The 20606-nt window shown below is 35.1% G+C and overlaps 1 protein-coding gene across 2 annotated transcripts in view; it reads right to left on the bottom strand.

The window, feature by feature from the left end:
• Nucleotides 1-145: 145 nt before the first annotated feature.
• Nucleotides 146-20606, bottom strand: part of LOC149411735 (ileal sodium/bile acid cotransporter-like) — an 88061-nt gene continuing 67600 nt past the window's right edge. The window contains exons 3-9 of one of the 2 annotated variants that reach the window (XM_089646781.1): nucleotides 20465-20601; nucleotides 16985-17104; nucleotides 16299-16473; nucleotides 15802-16064; nucleotides 13121-13307; nucleotides 11401-11476; nucleotides 146-3789 (exon numbers count right to left, since the gene is read on the bottom strand). In XM_089646781.1, coding sequence (XP_089502907.1) covers nucleotides 3681-3789; nucleotides 11401-11476; nucleotides 13121-13307; nucleotides 15802-16064; nucleotides 16299-16473; nucleotides 16985-17104; nucleotides 20465-20601 — 1067 coding nt within the window. In that variant the 3' untranslated portion in view covers nucleotides 146-3680. The remainder of the gene's footprint in view (nucleotides 3790-11400; nucleotides 11477-13120; nucleotides 13308-15801; nucleotides 16065-16298; nucleotides 16474-16984; nucleotides 17105-20464; nucleotides 20602-20606) is intronic. The other variant, XM_089646780.1, reaches the window with a different exon arrangement.

The following is a 20606-nucleotide window of genomic DNA, read 5'->3' as shown; positions in this document are numbered from 1 at the left end:
ACACCAAGTTTGTTATTCAACCATTTAAACAATCTTTAAAAAATATATAACAGTTACATTCGCTGATATACAATGTTACACATAAATATTATATGAATTATGTTTAACTTATAAACGACGGAACTGCTAGAAAAGATTTATAAAATAATTGATATCAGACATTTTTTCTACAACGAGTATTTTAATATTTGATAATTTGTATAATTTAATTTACTCGTGGCTTTTAATTATATTTGGACATTTTTTGATATAACCAATTGATATAATTTTGAGACTCAGTTTTTCGTATAAACATTGATAATATATAACATTTTGGTAAGTAATTATATAATTTTAACAACATTTAATTATTTTGATTTTATAACATTCAAGTACAAAGATAATACTGAATTTTTCGTATTTCAAGAATTTGAATCAAAATCACAATGAATAAACAAAAAAGTGTAATCTGAATAAATAAATAAATCATTTTTAAAAATTGCCAAGAAAATTTAATATATTAAATTGAATGTAGGTTTATTATTTTTCTGTGTGTAAAATGACAGTGTAATAACTTATTAAAAATAAAACATTTGCATTAACTTAAAAAACTGGATAATTATACTTTCATTGAAAGGGAAGATAATACTAATAGATCTAAACGAAACATGAAACAGAACAAGACACAGAAAAATAAAAAGATAAAAGTCTCAACTCAAAAGGAATCGAACCCAGGATCTCGTGTCTTACCGGGACAACATCTAACCACTCGACCATTGGGACAAATTTTTATGCATCATTTTTGTTGCTCTCATATTTCAAATTCAGAATTAATAATATTATCTTGCAACTAAATTTCCCATATTTTTGTGCAACTATCTTTTTGAATGATTACAAAGTTCTAAAGAATTGGTTAGTAACCTATAGATAGTGTCTCAGATAAAATTCGATTTTTATTTAAAATCAGTTTTTAATTTGAAATTAACACAAATGGACTTAGTTTAAACCTCAAAATTTATTTCATTAGTTTACCATTTTTGGAAGAACTCTAACTTTGTCAGGAAGGTTGTGGAAACAGTACAGTTTACCTGGAGCATGTTAAGCATATCTTGAAATTAATTTAATTTCAGCAGACGTAATGCAGCTGTTTTAAGTAGAAAGCATCAATGGCTGTAGGAAATGTTGACTGGATGAAGGAAGTCCCATTAATCTATGGTGCCAAGTCCTGTCTTCACAGGAAGAAGGCTTAGATAACTCGGAAGTTGAACACCATGTTGTGGAACTGGGAAATATGACCAAACAGTTAATGTAGTGATGCCATGCCACAAAACCAAAATCGGTAGATGTGAGTGGAAATAAAATCGGTAGATGTGAGTTGAAATAAAATCGGTAGATGTGAGTTGAAATAAATTCGGTAGATGTGAGTTGAAATAAATTCGGTAGATTGGTGACAAAAATTGGTAGGATGTCAAAATTACAATTTCCCCAAAATATTTTGCATTACCGTCAAAGGAATAATGTGAAACATGAGATATGCACAATGGAGAGAGAGAGTGCTATATAGTTAATTGTAATAACTTTAGCGCTGACAAAGATAGCTATGAATGTAAAACAGTTTTAAAATGTAAATTAGTGATTAAAACCAAATATTTATTATATGTGACATGAGATTTTCACGGCCAAAAGTATTATGTATTGTGATTTATTTTTGGGATATTATGTCATGTTGCGCTTCCTCCTTTAGCTAACATTAACCCCTCAGTCATAATCTGTCAGAAGCTCGGAGCATTTCTGCTTTGCATTAAAATCCTAATAAATGGAATATTTGTGAACGTATCCGAAAACTAAAAACTGTTTTTGAAAGGTGATGATATTTGCTTTCAAATTTTATTATTAGAAATAAATGTATAATTTTATAAATATTAAAATTTTGAATGCAAACATAAAATAGCCCAATTCGTTTTTTTTACATTAAAATTACTGAAAAACCACGCAGATTTTACTAACCAAATGCATTACAAACGTTACTGTCATCTCACATTTTTGTTGTTTCATGTGAAAATAATTAATAAAAATTCACATAATTTTTTCAAATTGCGGTCATAACCTTTGGTTCCATAAATGTGCACATGTTAATTTTTCTATGGTTAACTTCCGGATTTTATTATAAAGCTTGGTGTTTTCTCTTTCTATCGACGTTTAGATCATATTTCTCACCATTATAGTAAGGGAAATACAACGTTTTCTAGGAGGCCATATGAGTTGTTCCCTAAAGCGAACAAATAAGCTTGAAGGGTTGTGATGGTTTGAACACTCACATAAATAAAAGAGACGAACGTACTCCAAAAATTTTTTTGTTTAGACTAACAACATAAAATACATTACAGGGTTAATTAAGCTCTAGGAGGATTGTCACTGCACACACTTCATCACAATCTATACAACCCCCCTGATGATGGACACCGTAATGATGTCTGAAACATTGGCTAAAGAAAGAAGAAGCGTAACATGGCTAGTACGCCAAAAATAAATCATAATAAAAGTAATTATTAGTTATGGCAAGCTTACATTGTAACTGCTTTTTCCAAACATACAAATAAATCATTTAAAATTTCACAACGTGTAAATTACAACATTAATCTTTTCTACGCAAACCTTTTAAAATACGACGATTTATAACTTAACGACAATGGTCGGACATAATATTAATTAATACACGCTCCCGTTGAATCCTACCGAGTGACTGAACATTTTAACAAACATTAGTAAAGTCACTTGAGAAGAAATCTCACTTCTTTTCTTAACCTAATTGTTAGTAACGTAACGACAAAACTACACATTTATAATATAATGCCGTAAAATTCGGCTAAAGACAATGGTTACAAAAAGATTTTCGAAAATTCAAAAACTTTTACGTCAAAGAGAATTTTTCAAAAAAAAAAAATTCTGGTCCCGTGAAAATATCTTAAGAGAAGTGCCCGAAATTCTGCATCTTTTTCGTTGTTATGGAGTTGAAAAAACTGACAAAATTTAAACATTTTAGAAGTGAATTTCGCTACCCAATACATTTTTAGTAACGTTAGACGAGTGCTGTAAAATCAACAACAATTATGAAAATATAGCAAAAGATATTTAATTTTCACTTCCAACACCCCCTTTTTGGAACAAACAATATTGCATTGTCTTATTGTTGACAGTTAAATATGTCTTATACAAAGCTCCAAATCTCATGATGGAAATTATGTTAGGAACAGAAAAAAAATCTGGGCAAATTTCATGATGGCAGATTACACTGTTTGAGAATTTTTTCTGCTTTAGCTCATTTTTCTGCATTACTGTTGAGATGTTGGTGTGGCTGCAGAATTCCGCTGCACGCTAAAATATGCGAACTTAACTTATCACAAACGTCAAATTATACAAACAAGAAAAAAACATGATGATGTCGCATGGGAAATTTTTAACTTTCAGAAAAAATGGAAGTTTAATGCAACTTTTCACATTAATTGGATAATAATTGTTGCATCACTAAATACGCTCATCTATTTCAACTCTTTCTTTATATTTCTTATTTCTCTTCTCTTTACCTTGGTAAAGGATTGGGGGACCCTTCATTCTCTGTGGGACTTCTAAAAAACTAACATTTATAAGTAGATGTATAAAAATCTTGCTGATCATTCATTTTCTCGCAAGTTCGCCATTTTTTAATATTTTTCATCAGCAGCAATGATGGTCTCGTGCGTTGACGAGAACGGCAAGGCATCCTGCTCTACATCGTATCTCTTGAGTTTGTTTTGTTTCCCGGCTGCCAATCTGTCAAAAGAAAACAATAAATTAATGATTTAAAATAAAAAATAAAAACATCATTTTTATTAGGTGAATGTTACGTGAAGCTTTTTTTCTAATTGTTGCCTGATATTTTTTTATTTTATTTTATTTATTTATTTTTTTTTTTTAAAGGAAAGACAAACATTCCCAGGTTACGAATAACCCAACAATGTTTGAAAATCTCCTACTACCACCACAGAAAGCCGAAAATGTTGCTTGTGTTGTGATGGAGGACTTAGCCAGCCGAGGAATCGAACACGCGACGCTCGGGTGAGACCCAAGCGCTATGCCCACTCAACCACTGACCGGTCGTATATCCAATAGAAGTTTGTGTAATATCCTTGACATTGATGCAAGATCTCACCCATAGATGGCACTTGTAGTAGTCTCTTAGTTTGCCCATAGAATGGCGTTAATTATTGAGAATAATAGGATAACAAATAAGGTGAGAACCTCAAGGTCGGGGTCCAGATTATTCCAACTGCCTGCTAATTTAGATATCACAGCCATTATAAATCTATCACAGTAAAAGCCCAAGTGTTTTGTTGAAGCTGTAGTTTTAATTGACTAAGAGAGTTTGTGAAAAAGCCCAGGAGATAAAACAATTAGGACGCGGGTTGTTTCGGAGAATTTGAACAATTCATCAAATAACAATGTTCATTTTCGGGTTCTGTGAAAGTCCTATTCAAGTTCTGATATTATAACATTATAGGATAGTTGCTTGACAGAACTGAAATAATAACAGAACTTGAAAACATGTTTCACAGAGCTTGAAACTTAACCTTGAAATTTGAAGAATTGTTCAAATATTCCGAAACAACCCGTCCTTAGCATGGAAACCATGAAAAAAATAATATTTACAAAAAATGATGACCAAATAAAAACAAATAACTAAATATGATTTGAGACTTTTACGGCCAAAATTTTTCGTTTCAAACGTTTAAGATAGCCTTGCGGTCTCCATCACCAGGGCAAATGTATAGAGAAAACCCTATAAATATTATTAGAGACAATGCAGCTAAGTTTAATAGTTTTTGGTATCCAGTATCAGACGTTTGTACCTAAAAAAGCAATAAACTCACTACTGACTATTATCATAGACACCTAATACTTTCACTTATAACAAGGTCTTATACAAGCCTAGTATAAATTAGTTCAACTATTGTTACACTGATATATATGTGCGTGCGCAAATAAATTTTATTTGATTAATTTGTGTTATTTCACAATTAATTAATTAAAATAATATATAGTATATTTGCGGCACGTTCCAGAGTGGAAGATACATACTACCAGTATCGCCCTGGTGTAAGACCACCATTCAGAATTGAAACGTTGCTCCAAATGGCTTTAGCCGTGTTTAGTGACTAGATCTGAATAGCCAGGTACTTCCCCACCTTCCTCTTTCTCTTCCCCACTTACCTTCAGCCTCACAACATCCCCCAATTGGGGATGCCATAGTCTCACTGGCTCCAGACGGGAGCAGTTGGAACTCTTGTGAGGTATTCACTATAAAAAAAAATATATGTATTTATTTTGAATTATGCATTGTCTTACTGCACTTATATTAATAACTGCATCACTTGCAATAGTGTTTTTGTGTACACATTAATTGTTCCTTAATTTATTGCTATTATTATCCTGTTTACCACTGTACGCTTGTAACTCGATTATCACTCCATTGTAAAAGCCATTTTATGGCGTTTGAATAAATAAATAAATAAAATAAGTGCCGAAAACTATATTAAGATTATTAACGCGGGCAATTTGGTATTACTTCTATACTATACTCTACACCCACAATCTACTCATTTGCCCTGATGATGAACACCGCAAGACTGTCTGAAACGTTAGCTAAACAAGGACAAAGCATAATTATAATATATTAAAAGGAGACAAGGGTTGAATTACAAGTTTCCCAAGGGCTCCGGCTATTTTGCTAAGGTATTAATCTGCAGTTAGTACCACCGATGATAAATAATGTACTTTATGTAGTTTGTTATTAAATTTTGGTGCGTTTGACTATGTTTTGTATGTACAGTTATTTGAATGGTTTTGTTAGACGATAATGTTACTACTCCGTCCGTCTGTCGCTTCTTGAAGGTCTCCAGTGCACTACTGTTCCCCCACCTCATCAAAAAATACTAATGGTACAATGGTTTCATTCAAAACAATGTGATAAGTTGATACAAATCGTTCATCAAATTGATTACAGAAGAAAAATGTCACAAATCAAAAAAAAAATCACATTTTTCAGGAGTGACAACACGTCATATTTCTAATTGTGTCAGTTTTTATTTTTAATGATAAACTAATCTTTATAAGACAAGGTTTTTTATGCATAGCACAAAGGATAACAAATTATTATAAGCAATAATTAGTAGTCTGAAATATCCATACAAAATTGAAAATATCTCCAGAGTGAAAATAAACGCAGCCAACGGGAATTGAACCCACACCTTCTGATGTTCGGTCAAATAGAGAATAGAGAAATAAAAAATAAAGTTGGTTGTTTACAGGTGAAAAAATATAATAAGCAGTAATTGTTGATTGAAATTTTATTTATTTATTTATATACTAGCACATATTGAATTATTTATATAACTTTCAACCTGTGTATTTTATTTTTTACATTTTGACATACGTTGTAAGTTGAAAATTGATTTATTTTGCAAATAAATAAAAAGTATGATCAATAACTCTAAAATCATATTTTTTGACTTGCGACAGTTTTCTTCCAGAAGTAAAAAAGTTAAGTTTTGCATCTAAGGCCACTAGGTATAATTTAGTATTTACGTATATCTAGGATTAAGCTGGCATTGATGAACCAGACCCTGGGATCATATTAACTTATCACTCTGCTCTGAATAAAACTGTTTCCCGTTATTAAAAAATCAAAAAAGGCGTAGGCATTCCAGCATATTAAAAGGTTTGTGAGGTCAATCAGACCTTCATATTTTCAGGGATTGGCATATCTGACTGAAAATTCTTCCCTCTCGCGACCTTCAAGAAGCTGGTAGTGGACTATGGTCTCATTTTTGCTAAAAACAAAAACAAACGAGATGCATGTTTAAAAAAAAAATACTTGGTAAATGGTTTTGCACATTATTTACCAATAGAACATGGTATTTGTAAGTACTGTTATATTAGGGTAGTGTAATAATAGTAATATTAATATTCTCAGACTATAAAAATATTACCATTTGTTATTTCGGCTACTGGCATTATACCTAGCTCTCTCATTCAAAATTTAGGCGTATTAACTACGAAAACACCGACGTGCATTCTGTAATAACAAAAATAAACAGGATGGGACCGAAGTTCTCCGACAAAAATCCAAGATCTATCGTGGCGACATTCAATACCATAACATCGCGGGACGAGTTCCTATCCAAATTCAAATCTTACAAGAAATCCACTACCAATGTGACAAGCAAAATAAATACAAGGGACCTAGGATTATCGCAAACCGCCAATAACATTTATATATCCGACCAATTAACTCAGAAAGGAAAATTTTTGCTATCACAAACAAAAAAATTTGCTAGAGACCATAATTATAAACATGCTTGGTCCAGAGGAGGGCGCATTCTTTTGAGGAAATCTGATACATCCAAGACAATTCCAATAAATAATATTGCTGATTTGGACCGTGAAAAACGTCAATTACTGTGACGTCTGTGACTAATGATACAAATTACTGTGCTGCTATACCACTCCACTATATTAGATATTAATGTTTGTTTTATAATATGTTTTTATCCGTTATTCAATAATAGTCAATATGTATTCTTACTCTACCTGATGAATAATTTAGACAAGATAACACATACTCAAAATAATGTACTCGCTCTCTACCTAATATTATTATTATCTAGATCGACTGTTTTTTATTTTTGTTTTATGAGTCATAACACCACCATGATATTGTACACGAGATATAAATTGTTCTCCTATAATCTATCAAGTATGTACATTAATGTTTGTTTTACAATATGCTTTTATCCGTTATTTTATAACACTACATATGTATTCTCACTTTCCCTATTGGCTACTTTCGACAAGAAAACACATACTCAATATAATGTACTCGCTCTCTACCTGATATTGTAGGAATTGTAGGTATGCCATACGAATGGCTAAAGAGTTACCTAGCAGGTAGAAGCCAGCAACTCAAAACTGGTAAAACTTTGAGTAACTCACTAGGCACTAACTTTGGTGTACCACAAGGAAGCACACTGGGACCCCTTCTATTTATAATCTATATCAATGAGTTGTGCGAGCTACTAATCGGTGGAAAAATTATTACATTCGCAGACGATACGGTAGCTATCTTTGAAGGAGATGACTGGACTGACACACACAAACTTGCTGAAAGTGGAATTAATGTGATAAAACAATGGCTTAACAAAAATCTACTAACACTGAACACTTCTAAAACCAAATACATGAGATTCAGCTCAACTATAAAGGGACAACCTAGTACAACACACACAATAAAAACACATAATCATGACTGTAACTCCTATAATACTGAACCTAACTGCAATTGTGAAGATCTTGAATGTGTGAAAAACATCAAGTACCTAGGTGTTATAATAGACAATCATCTTAAGTGGAATTATCACATTGACAATCTTACAACTAGGATAAGAAAACTGACTCATATTTTCTTTGCAGTGCGAAACATAATTAGACAAGTAGATCTAAGAAAAATATATTTCGGACTGTGCAACCCCCTCTTAATGAATGGTTGCATTGGCTGGGGAGCATCAGGAAGATCAATTCTAGATCCGCTTATGAAGGCCCAGAAATCAATAATTAAAGTCATAATGCGCAAACCATATAGGTTCTCTAGCGATGAGCTCTTTAAACAATTTAATGTACTTGATGTTCGTCAAAACTATATAAAAAAGGTTACTATCCATGTACATAAAAATCTAGATAATATTAATAAAATTGACCATAAACATATCACAAGACGCCACACCAGAAATGACCTTATGATCCCAACGAGCAATACGGCAAAGTATCAAAAGACACACACATACTTGGGACCTAAACTGTACAACAAAATCCCCCCTGAGTTAAACATAAAATCTTGTAATATTTCCTACATAGGCCCAATAATAACTAAATGCTTGATTGGACTGGGTAGAGGAGAATCTGAAAAAATGTTAAAAAACGTCACATAATAAATAGACATAGTATAGACATAGACTAATCACACATATATATCTTCCACTATTCTAAATATTGCTCATACACAATTGAAACATACACAACAGCTCAAGTTCGATTCTATCATAAGATTGTAACGATTAAACATCACAAATTATAACATTAATGAGATATATTATAGACATAGACAAATCACACACTTACTTTCACATATTTTGGTTCCTTGGAACGGGCAATTTGCCTAGTTACGAACCAATAATCTCGACCTGATAAGGTACAATAATCTATAAGCACTAAAAATATTTTAATTATATCTTGTATCATATTGTACTGTGTGTAAATCTAAAGGAATACATAAATAAATAAAATAAATAAATTAGATTTGTCAAAGAATTTTTATATAAAAATGCAAAAATCAGTCATTTTAAATACATGTAGGATTACAAAAGATTTTTATAAAATTTATTTTGAGGGATCAGTAGGATTTATAGGTCTAGTTAGGAGTTCTACCGAGCCGAACCCTCTAATATGAAAATATCTGGAGTCTGTGAATTATTTTCCCATTTGATCTCTGGTGAGTTGACGTATTGTTCTTGTATTGTTTTGTATTTATTATGCTTATATAATGCACTTGCATAATGTGGATTGACTAGATGATCATTTGTGGAAAGTGTGTGGAAGGGTTTAGTTTTTCCTGTGGGGAAGATTTAACCCGGACATAAAGTCGGAAAAATGATATAAAAACTCAGATGACGGGTGATAATGAAGAGATACTGGACGACCGTGCAAACTCTTTATAACCACTTGAGCGATTTTTGGCACATTATGGCAAGTTTGGAAAACATTTTGAACGATCGCTTGTCATAAAGTGCCAAATTTATAGAACTTTAAAACATGGGATAAATAGTGAAATCTAGGTGGATTCATTGGCTTTAAATCGCAGTAAGCAGTTTATATGTTTCAATATTAATATTTTGAGGTGTGGTATTAAATAAATAATATGGTAAATGTATATATACAGGGTGTCCGGGGCTAAATGCACTAACTTCGGGGGATGATTCTACATGATTTTATAAGTAGAAAAGGTAATTATCTTTTTTAGAAATTTCAACGTAAGGTAATTTTTAGGCGAAAAAAGTTGAATTTTTTGTATTGGAAAATAAATATTCTTCTATGGAAAAATATTTTAGTATGAGAAAAAAATTGGAATTTAGAAAAAAAAGTTCAATAAAATTTTATCTTTTTTACTTCTACACCCTGTATATATACAGCCAATCACTCAACAGTATATGTTTAGAGTTGCCAAGTCTTCAATTGCACATTAATTACAGTGTATGAATTATTATGCACTGGTTATTGTCAAAAGTAGGAACAGAATCCAAAGATCGAAACTGCCGAATGATTATTTATCGATAGACCTGAAAATTTCGAATCTGCAAATTTTTATGCGAATTCTGCCATTTTCTCGAGAATAATACGAAATTCGCTACTTTTGTGCAAATAACCCGAATTTACGTATTTCTCACTCAATTTTCTGGAATTTTAAAATAAGTAAACAATATAACATACACATTCTAAATATTTATTTGTCTATATTTCTGACGAACTTAAATAGTCATAAAATGAAATGTAGCCAGTTTCCAAAATTAAAATTTGTAAGTTCCACTACTTTTTGCTGCAAATACCAAAATTTTTACACGACATAAGGGGCCGTTCAAGTATTACGTAAGCAGATTTATTACAATTATTTACCCCCTCCTCCCCCTTGTCACCAAAAGTAAGCAAAGCTCTTACCCCCCCCCACCCATGCTTACGTAAAAATTGATACCTATATGCATTTTCTGTTTTTGTATTGATTCATAAGCGAAAGAGGATCAACGGTAACACAAATATTAATTTGCTTTGATTTGCTTACAACACGTCAAATCGTCAATCGTACTAAAACGAAACAATAGATTGATGGAAGAAATTTCGACAAGTGAGTAGTGCTCGGTAATTCCCCCATTCGCTTCTAAGCGAGTACCTAAACGTATTAATTATTTGTGGGAATCCCCGAATATGTATTCGGTTTTCAAACATAGACAATGTGTGGGTTGCCAATGTGTAAAAAAAAATAACTACTGCTGAACAGTGCTGACGTAATCACTATCTCGACCCCCCCACCCCCCATGTCATCAAAAATAAGCAAAGCAAAGACCCCCCTGCCCCCCTATAGTGCTTACATAATACTTGAACGGCCCCTAACTTTTGTTGCAAAAAATCACCACTTATGATGAAAAATAAAAATGTTTTTTTTCTAAAATTCCACAAAAATAATGCAAAATTTTCAGGTCCATATTTATTGGTGTTCTTCTGAAAAGTACATAAGTGTTAATTTAGGTTTTGTGTGTGTGGTTTGATAGATTGGTGACTCACCGACTCTTGATGACCTGGTACAGCCAGATGATGAGCATGGGAATAGGAGTCATGATAGCCACGGCCACGGGAATTACTAGAAACAAGCAACATTCAAATAAGTTCACATCATAATAGTAAACAATAACAGAGCTGCCCCCTACGGGTGAGGGGAACAAAGCAAACTACGCTACGCCAAAACTAAACGCCTAAAATCACACTAAGAGGATTAACGCTTGCAACACGGTATCACTTCTATACACTTAAACATACTTCACCACAATCTAAACATCTGCCCTGACTATGGACACTATAACGCTGTCTGAAAAGTTGGATAAGAAGGAGGAATACTTTTGACTGTAAAATTCTCAAATGATTCCTATGTTTATGAACTATATTTAGACCCAATCCTGTCTGATTACGTCTAAAAGGGATCCAAATGATAATCTAGTCTCCTTCAACGGAAGCAATCTTCCGAACAGGCCTTCCATTGATATGCTTGGTGTAACTATAAGTGACCAGCTCAGGTACGGGGACTCCATCGAAGCCAGAGTAAAGTTGGCCTCTCAGAAGCTGGGCGTACTGTACAGGGCCCGCAGATACTTTAAGAGTACACAACTGCTGACCCTGTACAAATCGCAAGTGCGCCCTACTGTCGAATTTGGCAGCCATCTCTGGTCCGGAGCCCCTAAATACCTGAAAAAAACCCTTGACTCTGTGCAAAAACGGGCGGTCCGTTTGATAGATTCCCCAATCTTAACAAACGGACTGCAATCTTTAGAGCACAGGCGTCAGGTAGGTATGCTGTCCTTGTTCTATCGGTATTACAATGGAAGATGCTCTGAGGAACTAGCGTCATTGATCCCTTCGGCACCGGTGCGTAGTCGGGATACACGCCAAACGCGCGCCCAACATTTGTACACGGTTGACATTTGTCACATGAGAACGGGTCGCTTCTACGATTCGTTCTTAGGTTCAACAGCTCGGCTGTGGAACGAACTGCCGGTCTCTGTGTTTCCTCCCTCCTACAACATGGGACTCTTCAAAACCCATGTTCACTCCTTCCTCTCCACAAAAAGACCCTCCACACAGCATCCCCAAAGATGACATAGGCCCTGAGGGAAATTATTTTCTTCAAGGCCTCCTGTGTGGAGTTAATATAAAAAAAAAAAGTTAGCCAAGTAGTTTGTTGTTGTAGTTATAGGAAGTTATTTTAGTTGAAGTCATTGCAGTTCAAGTCACTCCAGTTGAAATTGGGTATTGTATTACAGTACAATTAATTCGAACCCCGATAATTCGAAAAAACGTGTAATTCGAAATATTCACCAAAAAACTTTCTCCAGAAATTTTTTTTCATACAAAACAGTTTATTTATTTGAAATTCGTTAATTCGTAAATCGAAATTTATTTTGTCCGCGCACGTAAATTAGTTGATGTAATTCGATTTTCACGAAAATAAATCATAAAATTTTGTGAATCTTAAAACGCCAAAAATGTATTTTTACATGGTTGTACATCGCCCTAATTAGTATTATTATTTTGTAAATCTGAATCGATTTACACTGAAATATATTGTATTTTTACAAATTTACGTCAAATATCCGAATTTAAAGGGCCAGCTGCGAAAATTTGATTTACGTGGAAATATGTAGTATTTTTAGAATTTACTTTGAATAACTGTACTACTAACTGTAAAGCTTTTGCAGTGGAAGTTGTTATAGTTGAAGTCATTCTAGCCTACCTGTAGTGAGGTCAGCCATGGGTTGGGCCAGAGAGAAGCGCAGCAGGAAGATGGAGATGCCCGTGTTCTGGATGCCTGTTTCCAGCGCGATGGCCAGACAGTCCTCGGGCGGCTGGCGAAAAGCCTTGGCACCCAACCAGCCCGCCAAATACCCCAACCAGGGCACACATACACCTGCCACTATTATCTGCAAAGGAAAGAAAAAATTAGCACAGCAAACTTATTTAGTGCCACCATTTTTATTAAAAAATTATAATCGCTTAGTTTCAATTTAAAAAAAGAATTGCCTTCTTCAGTGGTGGCGCACAGTGGGCTGAAAATCGGCTTTCATAGACATAGAGACTTGAATTTTCAAGGGCATTTTTTTTGGCTAGAAATGGATTCTGCTGATCATTACTATGCTATAAAATGTCGTACGAAGCAATTGCGTGTACAAATGAAGGAGTTATAATTTTTTTAAGAAAAATTTGTATGGCGCTGACATTAAAAATGAGGCTATCTCTGGAATCATAAGGTTGGCCGTTCTATCCTTACATACAGATAATACTACTATTTATTTGTATTTTTTTGACATACTTCATATTGTGGCGCAAGGTGCGATTTTTTTTTTAAAAATCCTCAAAGTTACAATCCAATACAAAGTATGTCAAAAAAATACAAATAAATAATAGTATATTTGTGTGTAAGGATATAATGGTCAACCTTATGATTCCAGAGATAGCCTCATTTTTAATGTCAGTTCCATACAAATTTTTCTTAAAAAAATGATGACTCCTTCATTTGTACACGCAATTGCTTCATACAAATTTTTATAGCATAGTAATGATCAGCAGAATCCATTTCTAGCCAAAAAAAATACACTTGAAAATTCAAGTCACTATGTCTATGAAAGGCGATTTTCAGCTCACTGTGCACAGTGTTTTGGCTTGGAGTGTAAATAAAATATTGTAAACTAGACAAAGCATACTCATATGTAAAGCATTTAAGCATTAAAATGAATCATCAACAAAAAAAAGATTTTTTTTCAACTTTAGGATTTTAAAAAAAAAAATCGCACCTTGCGCCACAATATGAAGTATGTCAAAAAAATACAAATAAATAGTAGTATTATCTGTATGTAAGGATAGAACGGCCAACCTTATGATTCCAGAGATAGCCTCATTTTTAATGTCAGCGCCATACAAATTTTTCTTAAAAAAATTATAACTCCTTCATTTGTACACGCAATTGCTTCGTACGACATTTTATAGCATAGTAATGATCAGCAGAATCCATTTCTAGCCAAAAAAAATACCCTTGAAAATTCAAGTTTCTATGTCTATGAGAGGCGATTTTCAGCCCACCGTGCGGCGTAGGGTAGATTGGCACCCGGGGCGGTTTTGTATTGAGCACCCCTACTTAAAATAAAACACCGAATACTAAACATGCTTACGAGACTTTATTTTACTGAAATATTCGATGACATTATCAAAATTTATTTTCCTGTCTCTTTCAATTGATAAAATCGAAAGATTGGTTAGTCGCGCTTGGCTCATTGTGGATCTTAAATAAGATTTTATTAATTTTAACTTTGAAAAGCTTTTTTCCCATAAAGCCACAGAAACACAGGATTTTTTTTTTTTTTTTTTTTTTTTTTTTTTTTTTTTTTTTTTTTTTTTTTAACACAGATTGTAAAAAAAAACTTAGACATAGCGCTAAACTTGGAACTGACTCAGAATAGCCCCATTTTACAATGAATCTGAGGAGCTGGTGATGTTACCAACGTTTTTGTCTGAACAACACTAAGGACGGGTTGTTTCGGAGAATTTGAACAATTCATCAACGTGAAAAAATCTTTCACAGAACTTGAAAATGAACGTTGAAATTTGATGAATTGTTCAGATTCTCTGAAACAACCCGTCCTAAATATAACCAGAATAAAATCCATTGCCCTGTAACGATGGTCTAGTTCTTTGTAAAATCTATCGTGACATTCTAACATTGCTTTCTGCAGCTCGTCTGGTAATGTAAGACCAGCATCTCGGGCCATTTTCGCAGTAAGCAGCGCAGCTAACTAATAATCTTAATAGGGAGATTTTGTGCGCATTATGTAGGCGTCAGACACAGCTATAAAATATAAAAGATGATCGCACGCCAAATATCGCTCTCCATACAATTCCATGAGACCTGTCACACCTAGCGCTTTTATGCACAGATGAACCATAGACAGTACACATCTTACGCCGTAACCGCTCCTGAGGTGATATATGAAAAGTTATGCACCCCCCACTCCGCGGTGAACAGGGGAGGGGGTCATTTTAATTTCGGAGCTGCCTAAACGGGCGGATGACAGCTGTCAATTCAGTACAAAGAAATGGAATTTCGTGGCAGCTCTCTAATTCGTCTGACTCCTTCCCCTACACTAGGAAGAAATATTTTATAGCGTCGTGTGACTGTAGACAAGATATCTGCTTGCGCTTTTATAGCTGTGTGTGACGCAGGTCTTATTTGGCTGCACAAGTGTGTTGTCGTTGTCACCCCTTGGTCCTTGGTACCCGGGGCGGACCGCCCCCCCCGCCCCCCCTTTACGCCGCCACTGGCCTTCTTTCTCTATTAAAACTATTACCCTCTTATATATGAACACACTATCTGGTAAGACAGAATAATTTATAAAAATATCATTTTGCAAACATAATTCTTACCTGCCACGAAAACAGCTCAAAAAGATACAGGTTCGTCAAGATGGCGAAAACAATGATGAAGATAAGCAGCAGTGCGGAGAACGTCTTGAGGATGCGCACCATCAGCGCCGCGAACTTCGGCAGCTTCTTCTGCGCCACCAGCCCCAGGCCGAGCGGGATGACCAAACCCACCGCGAACGTGGCGATGTTGCGGTAAGGTACCACCAGGTTGGCGCTGGCAAAGATCTGACGCCCGAGGGTGAACAGCCACAGAGGCATCATGGCTGTAATTTGTGAAGATTTGCAGTTAAGGCGATGCAATGCGAAGTAATGCAAAATCATGGGTTTTTGGTATAAATATTTGGGGGGACAGCTAGCAATTTGAATATATTAAAAATCATATGAACCTTTTGACAGTCTGCTTTTTTTTCATATGATGGGGGTCAAAATGGAATATCAATGTTTCGTAGTGTGTCTAGGATAACGGATATTGCTGGTAACATTCAACGGTAACTTACCAAAGGCAGCCAGTGTGCTGATGGTGGTCATGGTGATGGAGAGATTCAAGTTGCCGCCGAGCACGTAGGTCCAGATATTAGAGGCCCCGCCACCCGGAGATACGCCTGTGAAGAACATACCCAGCTGCATGGACTCATCGTCAGGGAACAGCAACTGGCCGAGGCCAAAGGATAACTGAAACAGATAATTTTGTTAGTCCAATCAATTCCAATATAATAATACAGAAGAAGACGCCTTCGTTCAATGGTTGAACAGGAAATTACTACTCAATGCTCTATTATAAATCAAAGTGACAACAGAGACATCTATTGCATTATTAGTGAACAAAATCTTGGTATGATAGTTTCGAACCATTGTTACAAATAATAATTTGAACAATTCAAAGCTCTATTGGATTCACATTTGGAGAGAAGAATATTAAAATTAAAACAAATCAATTACTGTCAAACTTGTTGTGAAATCAGATATGAGCGCATCAGCAGAATGCTGCCTGCTCATTACATAATAATAATATCTTAAGAGGTTATGAAGAAGAAACATATGTGGCCACTAGTGGTGGGATGGGCTTATGATTAAAGACGGCAGACTTCCGAGGGTGGGAGTCACCAAGAATGGGCGAAACTTGAGATAGAGCTGGTCGAGATCACATTGTTCTTAAGAATAATAAATAAAAATGAAGACTTACCAGAGGCATAAAGACGAATTGTCCAACGAAACCAATGGCTGGTCCAATGGGTCTTTTGACTGTAGCTTTGACGTTACCCCAATCCAATGCACATCCAAAGTTTATGTAGATTAGTGACACCTGGAAAAAAGTTACAATTAGTTTGGATTAGGCAATAGTTACATAATGTTCAACAAAATATTATCCCTGCACAAGTCATTCAGAAATGCTATTTGACATTTTGACATTTAGGCAACGATAAACAGAAATCTATAGAATTAAAATAGGATTTTTTCAATGCAAGGGAATTGCTCCACAACCACAGACATATGAATATATAGACTAGAAATTAAAGATGAGGGGTAAAATCAACTGTTGAAGAACGAAGGGGGTAAAGCTGACTGTGATTCGTCAATAAACCAATCTGACAGTATATAGGCATCCCGCATTATAATATCACCATTTAGTTTTTAAAAGTAAAATGTGCTTTTGAATGAATAGACATTTTTACATGGGAGCGAAAATTACTCGCCACGTTATGAACAAATTTGCGTCCAAAAAAGTCCAAATTCGGAAAAATAAATTTCTTCTGTTTTCAGAGTCGAATATTTCGTTTACGTATTTAGTTAAGACACTTTTATAAATGTTCATAATTTACTTCCCAGCAACTAACCAGTTTTGTGTTCAGACGTATCTCGATGTGATAGTATATGTTTCTACAACTGATCCATATTATAAGATGTGAATATGCTTAAAATAAAGTAAAATAATGCTTATATATATGGAATGTAATACGACAATTGGGTTTATTCTCTTTTTCACATCTATTTTTACAAGTTTTCATACCACAAGCCACCATTTTGCCGTGTTATTTCGTAAAATGAACCGATGATGCCTCGACCATAGTTCGCACAAGAATGATGACGTCACGTTTTCTAAATTCACTTGAGGCCATACGCGAGCACAGCCGGCTCCAATAGAACCGGTATGGGGAGTGGGGATAATACGCTTTTAATCACTTAGGGCAGGTCTACTAATATTCATATGTCTATGACCACAACAAACATTGTTTTTGAGATGAGTGTTGGTGATGACCTGCTTTTGCAAAAAACGATAAGTGGTTTTTTAATTGAAGTAAAAAGTAAAGTGGCTAAATATTTTAGTTGGGTTAGGTTAGGTTAGGTCTCAAATCATATTTGAGATTTTCACGGCCAACTGCATTATCGTGAATAGTTTTGGGTTTTTATGCTTTCTCCTTCTTTAGCTAACGTTTTGGACAGCGTTACAGTCTCCATCATCAGCGCAATTGCGTAAATGGTGAAGCGTATGCTTATGCATGTAGAAGTGATAACGTGTTGCAAGCATCAAAGTTAATATTTCAGTATAATAATTAATGTAGTTTTAAGCATTTAGTTTTGGTGTAACCGTTAAGTACTGGATACCGCGAGCTATGAAGCTTAGCCCTGTACTCCATGTCGATATTAATGGAGTTTTTTGGATTTAACAGATCTTACTTAGGAGTTACCATATCACAGGACTTGAAATGGGAACCACACATCGCTGGAATTGTGAAAAGAGCAAATTCACTAACATATCATAACAATCAGGAAAACCTTCCTTGACCTAACACCGGACATGATGTTAAAAATATATAAAACATATGTGCGACCTCTCCTGGAATATGCTTTCCAAATATGGAGTCCTTACTTCGCAAAGGATATAAATCTGTTAGAGAGAGTACAGAGACAAAATACCAAGAGCTCTGAAAGATCTACGGTACGAAGATAGACTCAAGGAACTAAGATTACCAACCTTAAAGAAAGAAGAGAAAGGGGTGACTTGATCGAGACTTTCAAAATTTTATCTGGACATTACAGTTGCCCTAGCATCCAAGAAATCTTCACTACTAATAAAAATATAAATCTCCGTGGACACCTTTTGCATCTAATCCTAGAAAACACTTCCTTGCAAATAGAGTAGAGAATGCTTGGAACAAACTCCCACAACATGTCATCGATGCAACAAATATAAATCAATTCAAAGCTCTATTGGATTCACATTTGGAGAGAAGAAAGGACTTAGTTCAAACTTAAAACAAGTCAATTACTGCCCCCGGGAACCATTTATTGGATAGCCAACACTTCTGCCATAGGTCACCCCAAGTGGTTCGCTACGTTTGATGATTTAGGAGGGCTCCCGGGTTCAAGTGTGTCCAGCATGTGCCTGCCCACCAGCTGCATCGTGTGCCAGATCGGGAGAGGATTGTTTGGGCAGGCCTTTTCACCTCTCCAACCTCTCTCTTTGGTCTCTCGACCCATCGTCTTGGGCCCAGCTGGGGGATAGATTCATACATCCGTCACCCCTGGACACACCGTTCCCTAGATTCCTACCTACCTACGTTTTTCCTTCCCCAAACTTCCTCTTCTTCCTTTCCTTATAAAGACCCTTCACACAACATGGCAAATATGACATAGGCCCCTTCATTATAAGGATTAGTGTAAAAAAAAATTAAATTGTCTACATAATCAGGCATGCTTGTAGTGTTTTGGGTCTTCCCAGTATTTCAGGAACAAATCCAAAGTAATGGTCAGTTGACAATTAAATGGTCGGCAATTGCCGATTTGTCCGGATGGCCGAGTTTACACGCTGATGATATGAGATCTTTTTGGAGATGGTTCGCTCTGTCTTACCTACATACACCTTGTTACATTTATGGCCAAATATGATTTGAGCAGTGGTGAATCATGGCCGTTGACGATAAGAGCATTGCCAGTCTCGGTACAGTGATGATAAATAACTATAGTAATAATAAGTTTAGTGACCCATAAAAAAGTAATTTAAGTTATCAAAAGGTTAAAATAATTCTAAACAATGGTGAACTTTACGACGCAGGTGAACTCAGAGTACATTATACGATTTTTTGCCAATCAACATTGAACACGCGTGGATAAATATATTTCATAAAATAAAAACATTCCCAGGTTGCGATTAACCTGAAAATACTGGAATTCTTCTTACTAACATCACTATTGCTTGTTCAATGATGGAGTACTTAACTGGCGGGGGATTGAACCCGCGACGCCACAGTGGAAACCCCGCAATTTGGACCACTCGGGCGCTAGCCGATTAGTTATTTACATAATACATTAACATTTATGTTTCAAAACGACCAATGTAATTAAAAACAAAAATCTCTATACTAACTATTTCAAGGGGATAAGGGGAGAATAATTTTTCTCGGGGCCTGTCATCTTTGGCTAAGCTGTGCGAAGGGTCCTTTTGAGAAGAGGAAGGAGTGAAAATGAGTTTTGAAGAGACCCATGTTGTAGAAAGGAGGAAACACAGGGGCCGGCAAATCATTTCACAACCGAGCTATTGAACTCAAGAACGAGTCGTAGAAACGACCATTTCTCATGTGATGAATGTCGCAGGTTTTGGGGATCCAGACCAGAGGTGGCTGCCAAACATTGTAATTTACGTTAAATTTGAAATAATACTTACAAGGGTAGCAACACTGGCTGTAAACACGGTATCTATGACCCTTTGTTTCCTGATGACCGTGACATCGAGAGAATTATCCATTATTATCTCCTGGGGGGGATTTTTCTTTGTCAATCTTACTTTGACTGTTGTTTTACCTGTA

This window comes from Hesperophylax consimilis, chromosome 25 (assembly GCF_061612785.1).
Source record: "Hesperophylax consimilis isolate HC1 chromosome 25, BYU_Hcon_1.0, whole genome shotgun sequence".
NCBI classification, from domain to species: Eukaryota; Metazoa; Arthropoda; class Insecta; order Trichoptera; family Limnephilidae; genus Hesperophylax; species Hesperophylax consimilis.
This window is presented reverse-complemented; position numbering and strand designations above follow the sequence as displayed.